This window comes from Cottoperca gobio, unplaced genomic scaffold, assembly GCF_900634415.1.
Source record: "Cottoperca gobio unplaced genomic scaffold, fCotGob3.1 fCotGob3_265arrow_ctg1, whole genome shotgun sequence".
In the NCBI taxonomy this organism is placed as follows: domain Eukaryota; kingdom Metazoa; phylum Chordata; class Actinopteri; order Perciformes; family Bovichtidae; genus Cottoperca; species Cottoperca gobio.
The window spans coordinates 42,501-58,908 of record NW_021166882.1 but is presented as its reverse complement, the minus strand read 5'-3'; the positions used below and the strand labels follow the sequence as shown (position 1 = coordinate 58,908).

At 41.9% G+C, this 16,408-nt stretch overlaps 1 protein-coding gene across 1 annotated transcript in view; it reads right to left on the bottom strand.

Annotated features, from left to right (window-relative positions):
* hspg2 (heparan sulfate proteoglycan 2) overlaps window positions 1-16,408 on the bottom strand; it is a gene marked incomplete at its 3' end in the record, with an annotated part of 64,582 nt that overhangs the window by 11,881 nt on the left and 36,293 nt on the right. Inside the window, exons 4-10 of the mRNA XM_029426949.1 lie at window positions 9,417-9,526; window positions 9,235-9,293; window positions 7,087-7,259; window positions 6,954-6,992; window positions 5,084-5,209; window positions 3,987-4,187; window positions 3,603-3,722 (exon numbers count right to left, since the gene is read on the bottom strand). Of these exons, the coding sequence (XP_029282809.1) occupies window positions 3,603-3,722; window positions 3,987-4,187; window positions 5,084-5,209; window positions 6,954-6,992; window positions 7,087-7,259; window positions 9,235-9,293; window positions 9,417-9,526 (828 nt within the window). The remainder of the gene's footprint in view (window positions 1-3,602; window positions 3,723-3,986; window positions 4,188-5,083; window positions 5,210-6,953; window positions 6,993-7,086; window positions 7,260-9,234; window positions 9,294-9,416; window positions 9,527-16,408) is intronic.

Below are 16,408 nucleotides of genomic sequence, written 5' to 3'. Positions count from 1 at the left end.
CCGAGGAGGTGGAGTTGGGGCCATATTTGACTCAAACCTCTTGATCAATCCTAAGCCTAAACTAAAATATAACTATTTTGAAAGCCTTGTTCTTACGCTCTCAAACCCAACATGGAAAACAATAAAGCCAATTTTATTTGTTACTGTGTACCGCCCTCCTGGTCCGTACTCTGAATTTCTATCTGAATTCTCAGAATTTTTATCAAATTTAGTCCTTAAAACAGATAAAGTAATTATTGTAGGTGACTTTAATATTCATGTGGATGTTGATAGTGACAGCCTTAATAATGCATTTATCTCAATATTAGATTCAATTGGGTTCAGTCAGAATGTACATGAACCAACTCACTGTTTAAACCACACTCTGGACCTTGTTCTGGGATATGGTGTTGAAATTGAAAGTTTATCAGTGTGTCCACATAATCCTCTTTTATCAGACCATTTTTTAATAACTTTTGAAGTCCTGTTACTGGACTACAAGCCAGTAGGCAAAATATCCTACGCTCGATGTTTATCTGAAAGTGCTGTGACTAAATTTAAGGAAGTGATTCCATCAGCACTTGATTCAATACCAGGACTCAATATCAATATAACAGAGGACTCCAATGCTAACTTTAGTCCCTCCCAAATTAATCATCTTGTTGATAGCGCTGCAGCCTCACTGCGAATAACACTCGACTCTGTCGCTCCTCTTAAGAAGAAGATCATAAAACAGAAAAAGAAAGCTCCATGGCTTAATTTACAAATCCGCAAACTAAAACAAAAGTCGAGAAATCTTGAAAGTAAATGGCGTTCCACTAAATTGGAAGAATCTCGTTTAGTCTGGTTAGATCATCTTAAAACGTATAAGAAGGCTCTCCGTAATGCCAGAGCAGCTTATTACTCTTCCTTAATAGAAGAAAATAAGAACAACCCCAGGTTTCTTTTCAGCACTGTAGCCAGGCTGACAGAGAGCCACAGCTCTACAGAGCCTTCTGTTCCTATATCTCTCAGTAGTGACGACTTTATGAGTTTCTTTAACGATAAAATTATAATTATTAGAGACAAAATTAATCTCCTCCTGACCTCAATTGGTAATGACTTAACTTCAACTGTTGGAATTTTAAAAACATCTGTAACTCCTGAAATATATCTAGACTGTTTTACTCCAATCAACCTTAACCAACTAACTTCAACAATCTCATCGTCTAAGCATCAACCTGTCTTTTAGACCCGATTCCAACTAAACTGTTTAAAGAAGTTTTACCCTTAATTAACACTTCGTTATTAAATATGATCAACCTGTCTTTATTATCTGGCTACGTACCAAAATCCTTTAAAGTAGCTGTAATAAAACCACTTCTTAAAAAGCCTGGTCTTGATCCAGAGATTTTAGCCAACTATAGGCCGATATCTAATCTTCCCTTTCTCGCTAAAATCCTTGAGAAAGCAGTCGCAAAACAGTTGTGTGACTTTTTACATAATAATAGTTTATTTGAGGTTTTTCAATCTGGATTTAGAGTTCATCATAGCACAGAGACGGCACTGGTGAAAGTTACCAATGACCTTCTATTGGCTTCAGACAAAGGACTCGTCTCTGTTCTTGTCTTGTTAGACCTCAGTGCTGCTTTCGACACTGTTGATCATGACATTCTACTACAGAGACTGGAACATTGTGTTGGCATAAGAGGAACCGCACTAAGCTGGTTCAAGTCCTATTTATCTGAGCGATCTCAATTTGTACTTGTTAACGATAAATCCTCCATGACAGCCAAAGTCAGTCTCGGAGTTCCGCAGGGTTCTGTACTTGGACCGATTCTATTCACCTTATATATGCTTCCTTTGGGCAATATTATAAGGAACCACTCTATAAACTTTCATTGTTATGCGGATGATACCCAATTATATCTATCAATTAAACCAGATGAAACCAATCAATTGGCTAAACTTCAAGCATGCCTTAAGGACATAAAAACTTGGATGTCTAGCAACTTTTTGATGTTAAACACAGACAAAACTGAAGTTATTATACTTGGCCCTAAACGCCTCCGAAACGCATTTTCTAATGACATAGAAGCTCTGGATGGCATTAACTTGGCCTCCAGCACCACTGTAAGGAATCTTGGCGTCATCTTTGATCAAGATCTGTCGTTTAACTTCCACATAAAACAAATCTCAAGGACTGCCTTCTTTCATCTACGTAACATTGCAAAAATAAGACACATCCTGTCTCAAAATGATGCAGAAAAACTAGTCCATGCATTTGTTACTTCAAGGCTGGATTACTGCAACTCATTGTTATCAGGTTGTCCAAAAAAGTCGGTTAAGACTCTTCAGTTGATCCAAAATGCAGCGGCACGTGTATTGACTAGAACAAGGAAATGGGATCATATTACTCCTGTATTAGCTGCTCTGCACTGGCTCCCGGTAAAATACAGAATAGAATTCAAAATCCTTCTCCTGACTTACAAATCAATTAAAGGTCAGGCTCCAGCATATCTTAAAGATCTCATAGTACCTTATAAACCAACTAGAGCATTACGCTCCCAGACTGCAGGGTTACTTGTGGTTCCTAGAGTCTCTAAGAGTACAATGGGAGCCAGAGCCTTCAGCTATCAAGCTCCTCTCCAGTGGAACCAGCTTCCAGTTTGTGTTCGGGAGGCAGACACACTCTCCACATTTAAGAGTAGGCTAAAGACTTTCCTTTTTGATAAAGCTTATAGTTAGGGCTGGCTCAGGTTTGCCCTGGATCAGCCCCTAGTTATGCTGCTATAGGCTTAGACTGCCGGGGGACACCTCCCTGCTCTCTTCCTTCTCTCCCTCTCTCTTCTTCTCCCTCTCTTCTTCTCCCTCTCTATCTGTATGCATTTATGTAAATATATGTTACTAACTCACCATCCGGGGTATCATCCCCGGAGTGTCTGTCTCTCATGTGGCAGGTTGCCACTGATAAAGTTTACGTCAGGATCATGAATCGTGACAGCGCCTGCTGACCTGGTCCTGCTGGACACCGGGAAGCCTTATTGACATTTTCCTGGATTCATCCAAACTTTCTATTTCTTTTTTTTTTTTCCAACACAACATAATTTCTGTCAAATGTTGTATTTGTACTATGTTGTTTATCCTGTACACACGACATCTATTGCACGTCTGTCCGTCCTGGGAGAGGGATCCCTCCTCAGTTGCTCTCCCTGAGGTTTCTTCCATTTTTTCCCCTTTAATTTTGGGGTTTCTTTTAGGAAGTTTTTCCTTGTGCGATGCGAGGGTCTAAGGACAGAGGATGTTGTAACCTGTACAGTCTGTAAAGCACACTGAGACAAATGTATAATTTGTGATATTGGGCTATACAAATAAATTTGATTTGATTTGATTTGAATGAGCGTGTTTCCCACAACGTGACTGTCCCTGTACTTAGTTCAATGTAAGTCGCTCTGGATAAGAGCGTCTGCTGAATGTCCTGTAATGTAATAAAATGGTCTTAAATGACAATAATAAGCAATTATATCTTTACAATATATCGTCCAACACAAGTAGCTACAGGCCTGAACAGTCGTATATATACTTGTAATAAGAGTAGTTGCTAAAAACCTATTCCAGCCCTTTAAAAACACATGGAGACTCACGGCAGTCTGTCTCGTCAGAGTTATCCTCACAGTCGTTGTCTCCGTCACAACGCCAGAGCTTGAGGGCGCAGCGGCCATTTTTACATTTGAACTCATTGGGTTCACAGGGAGAGGGCGTACCTGTGAAGAGAGAGAGAGTCTGAGAGTGCAGCTTGCTTTTACATTTACTGTTACTCTTGAGTCAGAAAAGCTTTTTAGTTTTAGTCAAATTTTAGTCCCTTAAACGTTTTAGTCGACAAAAAGTTTCCGCCAAGTTTCGAGTCCTCAGATTATATGGAACATTTCAGTCGATCTAAAAACAATTATTTTGTCATTTTAGTTAAATGTACTCAGATCTCTGGAGAGAAACTTCTTTATATGGGTTAGGGTTAGGGTCAGGGTTACCACATCTGAACTCGTCGCTCCCGTCCGAGCAGTCTGCCTCCCCATCACACACGTAGTCTCGGGGGATGCACTCTCCGCTCTGGCATGTGGCTTGATCGGCTCTGCAGGGTCCTGGGGGGCTGGGGGGCCGCGGGGGCTTCTTGATGGTGGTGGTGGAGGTGGTGGTGGTGGTGGTGAGTGGGGGGTCCGGAGGGTTTGTGTCTAAACCAAACATATAAAGAAGTTACTTGAGCTGTGTTCACTCTGCAAGCTTCAGATTGATTCCTCAGCTTTGTGTGAGGTAAATAACTCCTGATTGTTTTAATTCACACTTGATGATTATCACATGTATTTGTCCACCTCAATCAACATGTATTTCTGCACAACATGTATAATGAGCACTATAATGAGCATATTAGTTATGAATGTAAAACACATCAGGTAAGCTTCTCCTTTGAAAAGTTACAGGTCTACAAGAGGCGACACCCTTCTGTGTTGAACTAGTCAAATTGTTTATGTGATTTTTGTACACTTACTGCTGATCCAATAGACAATTAACTGGGTTTTTATAAATTCGGCCTGTGGACTTGGTGGCGCAGAAAGTGCCCTCGGTTGAGAGTATTATCAAAATGCTGTTATCATCACTTTAAATAAATATTATCTTGAACATTCAGGAGTTTGCTGGATTGATTTGAAAGGGAGTCATAGTGTCCTCAGAACTTTTAAACCCCACATTTGTTTGTTTGGCTGTTTAGTGGAAGTTTTGTAAGCAGATCTTTACGAGGACGAGGAGAAAGAGACACGCATTTTGAAATCTCATTTTAGTGGAGTAACAGCTGCTACTACTGTACCGAGGTGTGTGTGCGTGTGTGTGTGTGTGTGTGTGTGTGTGTGTATGGCTTCACTAAAAACAGATTTAATCCATCTTTTCAAGAAGTCGGGCTGCTTTTAACTACATCTGTCAGCGCCACCGGACGACACAGCTCCCGATGAAACCATCAAATCCATGTGGTTTGTATGAAAGAAACATTTCTTAGTCACAGCATGAGCGCAGCCTCGGAGCTGCCAGTGAACGCGATTCACTTCCTGTTACAACTCGCTCCGGGCGCAGCACTCACCACAGTTGTTCTCATCACTCATGTCTCTGCAGTCGGGTCTGTTGTCACACAGGTATTCCATCAGGATGCATGTCCCGTCACCACACCTGTGCTCATCTGACATGCAGGGTCTGATGCCGGGGGTTACTATGAGAGAGGGGGGGGGGCAGTGTTGAAGGATCAAATACATGCAAGCCAAGGCTACACTGCAGCCTGTACACTAAAGTCACATCACAGCACACGAAACAGGATCCATCACTGCAGAGAGAGCAACACGCAAAACTGTCACTTACATTCATTAAGTTTTCTGTGCTAAAAGGACCGAGGGACTGTTTATACTAGACACACATTACTAGTACTAATAATATTTTTTATTATTATAATAATAATACTTTCATTATTATTATTATGATGTATTATTGTTATTATTATTATTATTATAATACTTTTTTGATTATTATTATAACAATTATAATTATTATTATAATACTTTTTATTATTATTATTATTATTATTATTATAATAATTATAATAACAATAATTACAGTTCTAAGAGAATGTTTGGAAAACGGATTCAAAAATAACTTAAAGAATCTCATAAATTCCTCATTAATATCGTTAAAGATTTTATTATTGCCCAGCCTTACTACTAACTACACAGACAGATGTGTGAAGACACTACGGATAAAGTGACCCCCCATGCCTGTGTACAGAGTTGGTGGAATTTGCGTGAATCAATAGCTGCTTTACTGCAGCAGCTCTCTAATCAAACTCATGCCATGCAAAGATCCTTCAGGCTCACTGTGCGTTGCTCGACTTTAGGGACCCTCAGAAGAAGGGATGTCACCAAACCACATACTCAGCAGTTTATACCAATACCAATGAAACTCTTGTTAAAAGAGCTCATAATTCATCTAATATTTTATATTGCTGAGAAAACATCTTCAAACAAGTTTCTCACCAACAACTACATTTTACAAGATTACATTTGAACACATCATGATAACGTTATAATTTACTTTTCACCCAGTTCTAATTTTTACTGAATAGAGCTTGAACGCATCACAATGTAACTATGTGATCTTAATGTTATCATTAGCTGTTAGCTCCGTTATTAAGCCAATCAGGACAGTACTGCCCACCGGCTGCTAACAGCTAACAGCTAACAGCTAACGTTAACTAGCTCCAGAGATGCCCTCAGCGCATCATTAAGTCATAAAAGTAAACATTGGACTTATTTTTCACAACATTCTGACACTATAAATTGAACAACATGGACAAATCAGGAGAAAACGTACTTTAGTTTGAGAACAATTGTCTTATCTCTCCGTCTCCGCAACACTCTCTCAAGATTTGTGAACATAGAGCACTAACGAGCGCTAAGAAACTATTTCAAGATTTTAAGCTAACGTCAACTAACGTTCACAAACGCCCTGGGGAACATATTTTCGTGATGCTAAACATATTTGTTAGTTGTGTAAATGATTAATGATAATAAAGCAAAATAAAGCATAAATAGATCAGAGCGTGTGAAGCGTGTACCACTTCATACGCTTGATATGCGTCATCTTTACTTATAGAGCATCTTGCAACGCTCCTCCTCCTGATTTTAACATGATGTTGTTCACAGTGTAGCGTCATCACAACAGCCAGGACAGTTGGCAATAAGTCACATTAAGCATTATCTATGGACAGGACGCATTAGTCTTTTTAGTTAGTCACTTTTTCACAATTTTAGAATCGACATGATAATGAAGTATCTGTTTTGGTGACATCCCCACTCAGAACTACTTAAAATCAGAGCTTTCATGCAAAACATTGGTCATCGTAAACCTTCAGCATCACTACAGTAGGCTCAGTCGCCATGCAGAGCGCATGGCACAGTACAAACCTGGCACTGCGAGAGGCTCCACTGGAGGCAGAGGTTTCTCTAGAGACCAGAGGGACACGTTAAGGACACTGCCTCCTGCTGGACCTTCATCTGCTGCAAACAAACAGCAAACTTCCTCTTCGTGAGGTCTTACCTTCCCCGAGCTGTCTGAACTGAAAGCCTTGGACTGACGTGATGTAGGAGGCGATGGCCCCCTCCTTCACCACGTTATACAGCACGCTGCGGATCTGTTCGTCATTGTTGTTGTAGTCAGAGCCCACATCCAACTCCACGAAGACGTCCACGCCGTCCTCTCTGATCATCTTCCTGCAAAGAGCAAGAAAGACCTGGTGAGGCTGCCGCCACTAAAGACCGTGAGTAAAGCAGTTTGAGGTTAAACATCAGAGTTTCTCCTGAGAGAGAGGAAACGTTACCTTCAGGAACATTACACATGTCTCTGTCTCACTACATATACAACACAGGACTGATGACACCATGACAGGAGAGAGGAAACGTTACCTTCAGGAACATTACACATGTCTCTGTCTCACTACATATACAACACAGGACTGATGACACCATGACAGCAGAGAGAGGAAACGTTACCTTCAGGGACATTACACATGTCTCTGTCTCACTACATATACAACACAGGACTGATGACACCATGACAGGAGAGAGAGGAAACGTTACCTTCAGGGACATTACACATCTCTCTGTCTCTCTACATATACAACACAGGACTGATGACACCATGACAGGAGAGAGGAAACGTTACCTTCAGGGACATTACACATTTCTCTGTCTCTCTACATATACAACACAGGACTGATGACACCATGACAGGAGAGAGGAAACGTTACCTTCAGGGACATTACACATTTCTCTGTCTCACTACATATACAACACAGGACTGATGACACCATGACAGGAGAGAGAGGAAACGTTACCTTCAGGGACATTACACATGTCTCTGTCTCACTACATATACAACACAGGACTGATGACACCATGACAGGTGAGAAAGGAAACGTTACATTCAGGGACATTACACATTTCTCTGTCTCACTACATATACAACACAGGACTGATGACACCATGACAGGAGAGAGGAAACGTTACCTTCAGGGACATTACACATGTCTCTGTCTCACTACATATACAACACAGGACTGATGACACCATAACAGGATAGAGAGGAAATGTTACCTTCAGGGACATTACACATTTCTCTGTCTCTCTACATATACAACACAGGACTGATGACACCATGACAGGAGAGAGGAAACGTTACCTTCAGGGACATTACACATTTCTCTGTCTCTCTACATATACAACACAGGACTGATGACACCATGACAGGAGAGAGGAAACGTTACCTTCAGGGACATTACACATTTCTCTGTCTCACTACATATACAACACAGGACTGATGACACCATGACAGGAGAGAGGAAACGTTACCTTCAGGGACATTACACATGTCTCTGTCTCACTACATATACAACACAGGACTGATGACACCATAACAGGATAGAGAGGAAATGTTACCTTCAGGGACATTACACATTTCTCTGTCTCTCTACATATACAACACAGGACTGATGACACCATGACAGGAGAGAGGAAACGTTACCTTCAGGGACATTACACATTTCTCTGTCTCTCTACATATACAACACAGGACTGATGACACCATGACAGGAGAGAGGAAACGTTACCTTCAGGGACATTACACATTTCTCTGTCTCACTACATATACAACACAGGACTGATGACACCATGACAGGAGAGAGGAAACGTTACCTTCAGGGACATTACACATGTCTCTGTCTCACTACATATACAACACAGGACTGATGACACCATGACAGGAGAGAGAGGAAACGTTACCTTCAGGAACATTATACATTTCTCTGTCTCACTACATATACAACACAGGACTGATGACACCATGACAGGAGAGAGGAAACGTTACCTTCAGGAACATTACACATGTGTCTGTCTCACTACATATACAACACAGGACTGATGACACCATGACAGGAGAGAGGAAACGTTACCTTCAGGAACATTACACATGTCTCTGTCTCACTACATATACAACACAGGACTGATGACACCATGACAGGAGCGTTATTACACATTTCTCTGCAACACGCCACAGGGCTGGTGTTTCTAATGCAGAAATGTTTCAGAACACACCTGTAAACAGGTCTGAGAGGAGCTCCTCACTGCTGATGACTTCCTGACTACAGGTCTTGTGCACTTTGTAAATCTGCATGATTTAAAGGATTCTTACTTGATGAGCACCACGCTGACCGTCTGGACACCTGGAATCCGGTTGTAGTCCGACTCCAGCTGCGGAGGGAAACATTTCATTTGAAATGTACAAGCCAGGCTCTTATTTCCAGACAGCAGGTCACACATGTTTAAATCAGCACAGACATGAATAACCGTAGAGTGTATGGAGAGAGGACGTACCGTGTCCACCACCGCCTCAGAGATCTCGTTAAAGGCGGAGGAGAAGATGTCCTCTAACTCGGGGCCGTACACCAGGGAGTCGGTGAAGTTGACGAGCGCTCGGTAATAAACTGTAAATACAGAGAAGAAGAATCTGTAATAACACCCAACCTCCACAGGCTCAGCCCTAAGATCTGCTGACTTTAGATGAGGTGGTTCAGGGTATTAAAGACGAGCCACAGAGACATGATGGCGTCTGTCTCCATGTCTCTGCTGACACACGTCAAGAAGACAGAAAGTCCAAACTAAGCGTCGGAGGAACGACCGGAACAGGAAGGTTCTGCAGCTTGGTTCAGTTTTAAAGTTTGTTCAGTATCAGTCAGTTATTTTAATGTCAATGTTTTATTATCAACATTCACAGTTGAATTTCAATATTCCATGAAAGAAAAGTTCCATAAATGTTTGTGTGAATTATAGTTCTTAGAAAGAAAGACCTGAAGGAACCTGAACAGCTCTGATATATTTGAAAGTGTCGGGAAGATGCAGAGCTGTATGTGTTTCTCCTTATCAACCACAATGTGGCTGTATTATGATATACAGAGTCCCAGGCTGAGCGCAGGAACCTGAACAGCTCTCACATGGGCAGGAAGTCAATATTTGTGCTGCTTGTTGCAGTCACATGCTTCTCACCCCGCCTACACACACACACACACACACACACACACACACACACACACACACACACACACACACACACACACACACACACACAGAAGAGCAGCAGCTCCTTGATACACTGACTAACTGCTCTTTCCTGCCGGCACCTCATGCGTCCCTGGAGGATCAGTGAGCAGCAGCAGCAGAGCCTGCAGGGCCTCACTTACTCTCACTAGCAATAATTGTTCGGCCTGAATGTGGACAGGCAACATCAAAGTTGCTCATCAAAGCGCCTCATTTGACCCGCATATAATCGAATCACTTGCGAGGGTCTTGGCCGGCAGCAGCCTCTCTGAGGGCCTTTGATGAGAGCGCTAAGCGCCGCTGCTAACGAGCAGCCGCTCTGCTTCTCTTGTGGGGGGGAATCCCCTCGTCCAGCCCCGCCACCATCAAGAGTGATGAAACTGTCAGAGTGCATGACGGGGGGGATGGAGAGAAAACAGCATTCCACACTTTTAATTCACAAACTTATTTAACTATTAAAGCTGTTGAGCAGAACTGAGGCGGCTTTGTGCAAGGGCCCCTCCAGACACCCAGGGGCCTCCGCAACACAAAGACGGGATTGAGCAGCGAGCCCGGGCCGCACTGGGTTCGACCTTCAACCCCCACGGCATCGACCCAGCACCACCCGAGCCCTTTACAGAGACCCATCAGAACCCTGATGTGTTGACGTTCAGGAGCGTTACATGTTTCTCCTTCCTGTCATGCGTTCCTCTCAGCTGAGCTGAGGACTCCTGCGACTTCACTCTTTCATTGGTGTCCAGCCAAAGTCCCGTCTCTGCCCTCAGGGAGCTCCTGGGAATAACTTCTGTCTTCACTGCGCAGCTCGCCTGCTCTCCCACGACTTGCAAAGTTAAAACCACCATTGTGTTCAACAAAGCAGCTCTTCATACTGTGCAGTCGGGAGTCTGTGAAACAGCTGGTTTGCATCTTTAGGACAAAATGACCCAATCTGTGTTGCTGTTCACACACAGGAGCAGTCACTCCCACAGATCTTCTCAGAGATGTTGTCGAGTGACATGAGCTGCATGACTCCGTGGAACGAGCATCACTTCCTCTGGCATCAGAAGACGGGGAGACGCCTGCGAGACGCTTGAAAAAACAGAGTGCTGGACTGAGCGCTGCAGGCCGAGCTTCATGGGAACCATTCTGACAGTGTGTTTGGAAATGAGAGAGCAGGTGACAGGAGAGGGTGCCAAAGACAGGGGGGGTGCAGAGAGAGAAGAGGACTTACTGAGGTCGGGTTCGACCGGGCTCTGTATGTTCCCCAGATAGGAAGAGTCCAACCAGCCGGCTATGGCAAGCAATGAAGGCGAGTAGCGAGAGACAGGGGGGACGGGGGGAGACAGGGGGGAGAGGGGTGGGGCAGCAGAAGGAGGAGTTAACCAGGCAGGTGCAGAGAGGTTACAGTTCATGTTAGAAAGGAAATGATTTGGAAGCGAGGAGAGAAAAGAGAAAGTGAAGATCAGAGAGTTGATGCAACAGAAACAGGAAATCAGGAAAAGTGTTTTTCCATTCATGTGTTTTATGCACATTTAAGTTTCACATTAGAAAAGATGATCAAACTAAACTGTAATAAAGTGTGAAGAGTTGCTACATGGACACTTTGAGGATAAGTTGTGACCAACAGCTGGAGACAAACAGCTGATGGGACAAACAGCTGATGAGACAAACAGCTGATGAGACAAACAGTTGGAGACAAACAGCTGAAGAGACAAACAGCTGATGAGACAAACAGCTGATGAGACAAACAGTTGGAGACAAACAGCTGATGAGACAAACAGCTGATGAGACAAACAGTTGGAGACAAACAGCTGATGAGACAAACAGCTGATGAGACAAACAGCTGGAGACAAACAGCTGATGGGACAAACAGCTGATGAGACAAACAGCTGGAGACAAACAGCTGATGAGACAAACAGCTGATGGGACAAACAGCTGATGAGACAAACAGCTGATGAGACAAACAGTTGGAGACAAACAGCTGATGAGACAAACAGCTGATGAGACAAACAGTTGGAGACAAACAGCTGATGAGACAAACAGCTGATGGGACAAACAGCTGATGAGACAAACAGCTGATGAGACAAACAGCTGATGAGACAAACAGCTGATGGGACAAACAGCTGATGAGACAAACAGCTGATGAGACAAACAGCTGATGAGACAAACCGCTGATGGAGACAAACAGCTGATGAGACAAACAGCTGATGAGACAAACAGCTGATGAGACAAACAGTTGGAGACAAACAGCTGATGAGACAAACAGCTGATGAGACAAACCGCTGATGGAGACAAACAGCTGATGAGACAAACAGCTGATGAGACAAACAGTTGGAGACAAACAGCTGATGAGACAAACAGTTGGAGACAAACAGCTGATGAGACAAACAGTTGGAGACAAACAGCTGATGAGACAAACAGTTGATGAGACAAACAGCTGGAGACAAACAGCTGATGAGACAAACAGCTGATGGAAACAAACAGCTGGAGACAAACAGCTGATGAGACAAACAGCTGGAGACAAACAGCTGATGGAAACAAACAGCTGATGAGACAAACAGCTGATGAGACAAACGGCTGATGAGACATCATGTGAAACACAAAATAAAACACAACAGCTGGAGGTGAAAATAAAGTTTTCATCACAGTTGTACAAGCAGTTGTACCCCCCCATGCTGTGGACAATGAGTCTGTGGTTTGTGTTGACTAATGAGTTCAACCAGCGTCTGTTGGGACACACGAGGAAGTCTGCACAACAGCGTCAAGGAGGAAAGATCATAGGGCATGTCTCTCAGAATGAGTCCTCTTCAGAGGATATCCTACAAACACACACACACACACACACACACACACACACACACACAAACACACACACACACACACACACACACACACACACACACACACACACACACACACACACTCAGACACACACACACCCTGCAGGGAGGAGCTGCTTCCTGTTTTCTCTCCTAAATGGAAAGAACTGCACCATTATAACCATCTTTTAACCAAAGTGAAGCGCTCTGCAGCCGCTCTGCAGCCTGTTCTCGTGGTGACTCATTCATTCTTCTGGATGAAGTTACATCAGAGGCAGGCTGTCAGCGGAGGAGACAAAGGTGGGATTTAAGAGACGGAAAGTTTTCTGTTCACTGACTTTCAATAGTACTTTCAATACACTTGAAACACTTGAAACACATGAAACACATGAAACATATGAAACACCAGAAATACAGAAACATATGAAACACGTGAAACACATGAAACACAGAAACACAGAAACATATGAAATACAGAAACACATGAAACACAGAAACACATGATACACAGAAACATATGAAACATATGAAACACAGAAACAAATGAAACATATGAAACACCAGAAATACAGAAACATATGAAACACATGAAAAACATGAAACACATGATACACAGAAACGCATGAAACATATGAAACACATGATACACAGAAACACATGAAACATATGAAACACATGAAACATATGAAACATATGAAACACAGAAACATATGAAACACATGAAACTCATGAAACATATGAAACACATGAAACATATGAAACACATGAAACACATGAAACACATGAAACATATGAAACACATGAAACATATGAAACACATGAAACACATGAAACATATGAAACACATGAAACACATGAAACATATGAAACACAGAAACACAGAAACACATGAAACACATGAAATATATGAAACACATGAAACATATGAAACACATGAAACACAGAAACACATGAAACACAGAAACACATGAAACACATGAAATACATGAAACACATGAAACACATGAAACACATGAAACACATGAAACACAGAAACACATGAAACATATGAAACACATGAAACACATGAAACATATGAAACACAGAAACACAGAAACACAGAAACACATGAAATACATGAAACACATGAAACACAGAAACACAGAAACACATGAAACACATGAAACACATGAAATACATGAAACACATGAAACACATGAAACACAGAAACACATGAAACATATGAAACACATGAAACACATGAAACATATGAAACACATGAAACATATGAAACACAGAAACACAGAAACACATGAAACACATGAAATATATGAAACACATGAAACATATGAAACATATGAAACACAGAAACATATGAAACACATGAAACACAGAAACACATGAAACATATGAAACACATGAAACACCTGAAGCACATGAAACACATGAAACATGAAACACAGAAACACATGAAACATATGAAACACATGAAACACATGAAACACAGAAACACATGAAACATATGAAACACATGAAACACAGAAACATATGAAACACATGAAACACATGTAACACATGAAACATATGAAACACATGAAACACATGAAACACAGAAACACATGAAACACATGAAACACATAAAACACATGAAACACATGAAACACATGAAACACATGAAACATATGAAACACATGAAACACATGAAACATATGAAACACATGAAACACAGAAACACATGAAACATATGAAACACATGAAACACAGAAACATATGAAACACATGAAACACATGTAACACATGAAACATATGAAACACATGAAACACATGAAACACAGAAACACATGAAACATATGAAACACATGAAACACATAAAACACATGAAACATATGAAACACATGAAACACATGAAACATATGAAACACATGAAACACATGAAACATATGAAACACATGAAACACAGAAACACATGAAACATATGAAACATATGAAACACAGAAACACATGAAACATATGAAACATATGAAACACAGAAACACATGAAACACAGAAACACATGAAACATATGAAACATATGAAACACAGAAACACATGAAACATAGAAACACATGAAACATATGAAACACATGAAACATATGAAACACAGAAACATATGAAACACATGAAACACAGAAACACATGAAACATATGAAACATATGAAACATATGAAACACATGAAACATATGAAACACATGAAACACATGAAACATATGAAACACAGAAACACATGAAACATATGAAACATATGAAACACATGAAACACATGAAACACAGAAACACATGAAACATATGAAACATATGAAACATATGAAACACATGAAACACATGAAACATATGAAACACATGAAACATATGAAACACATGAAACACATGAAACATATGAAACACATGAAACATATGAAACACCTGAAGCACATGAAACACGAGCTGACAGCCCAGTGCGGCTCACAGACACGGAGTTGGAGACTGGGTTTTGTGTTGCACGCAGGGAACTACACACTTACTAAACGTATCATCCTGCAGAAGAGTTACCTGTGTAAGGTTTTTATTTGATATGAACTCTCTGGTGTTCAACAGGAAGCTGTGGAGCAAACAACACGTTCTGATTCACTGACACAGCAGAGCCATTTCTTTTCTCCAACTCAAGGTAATCTGTTGATCCTCATGAAGGTCAAATACACAGCATCAGGGACGGCATCGAGGAAACAGACCTCCGTTTCAGAAACATGTCTGAAGAGAAGCGGCGGCTCAGGTCTCCAAGGCAACGCATCTGTTATGAGTACAACAGAGCAGAGCACCACGGGGCAAGGTGCAGGGATAAAGAGCCTGACACACTGTGAGCGGAGGCTTGGTGTGAGCAGCTCTCTGTACGGGTCAGTGTGGGACCACCGTGAGGGTCCCCAGCACTGCGACGACAAAGACCACCAAAATAACTGCAGCTGCCAGCATTCGTCCCCCAGTGTGTGAGCGGGGGTCCCTGATGTGTACACCCCTCATGCTACAACACAGTGAGGCAGGATGAAGCACGTTTCATCTCAAAGCTGTCACAGAGCTCTGCGTCAGTCAAAGCTAAATGGAAATATGCTTTATTTGACCACAAGAACATTTCTGCAACATGTGATCAGTGTGAACATTTAGTCTGATCAGAGTTTAAATGACTCAGTGCTCAGCAGCCTGCGGAGTCACTGCTCCAACTGAGTTACAAGCAATCATAAACTGCTGCTGCTAATGCTAATACTGCTAATGCTGCTGCTGCTCCTTCTTTGGCAACCTCTCTTCTAGAAACATGACTTCTCAAGCTTTTCATCCAGAATTAGCAGTGGGAAGAATGTGACCCCAGCAGACTCTCACCACCACCATGACATGTAGACATGGAAACTTTTGGTTTCAGCAGGACAGACAGCAGGACAGACAGCAGGACAGACAGCAGGACAGACAGCAGCACAGACAACAGGACA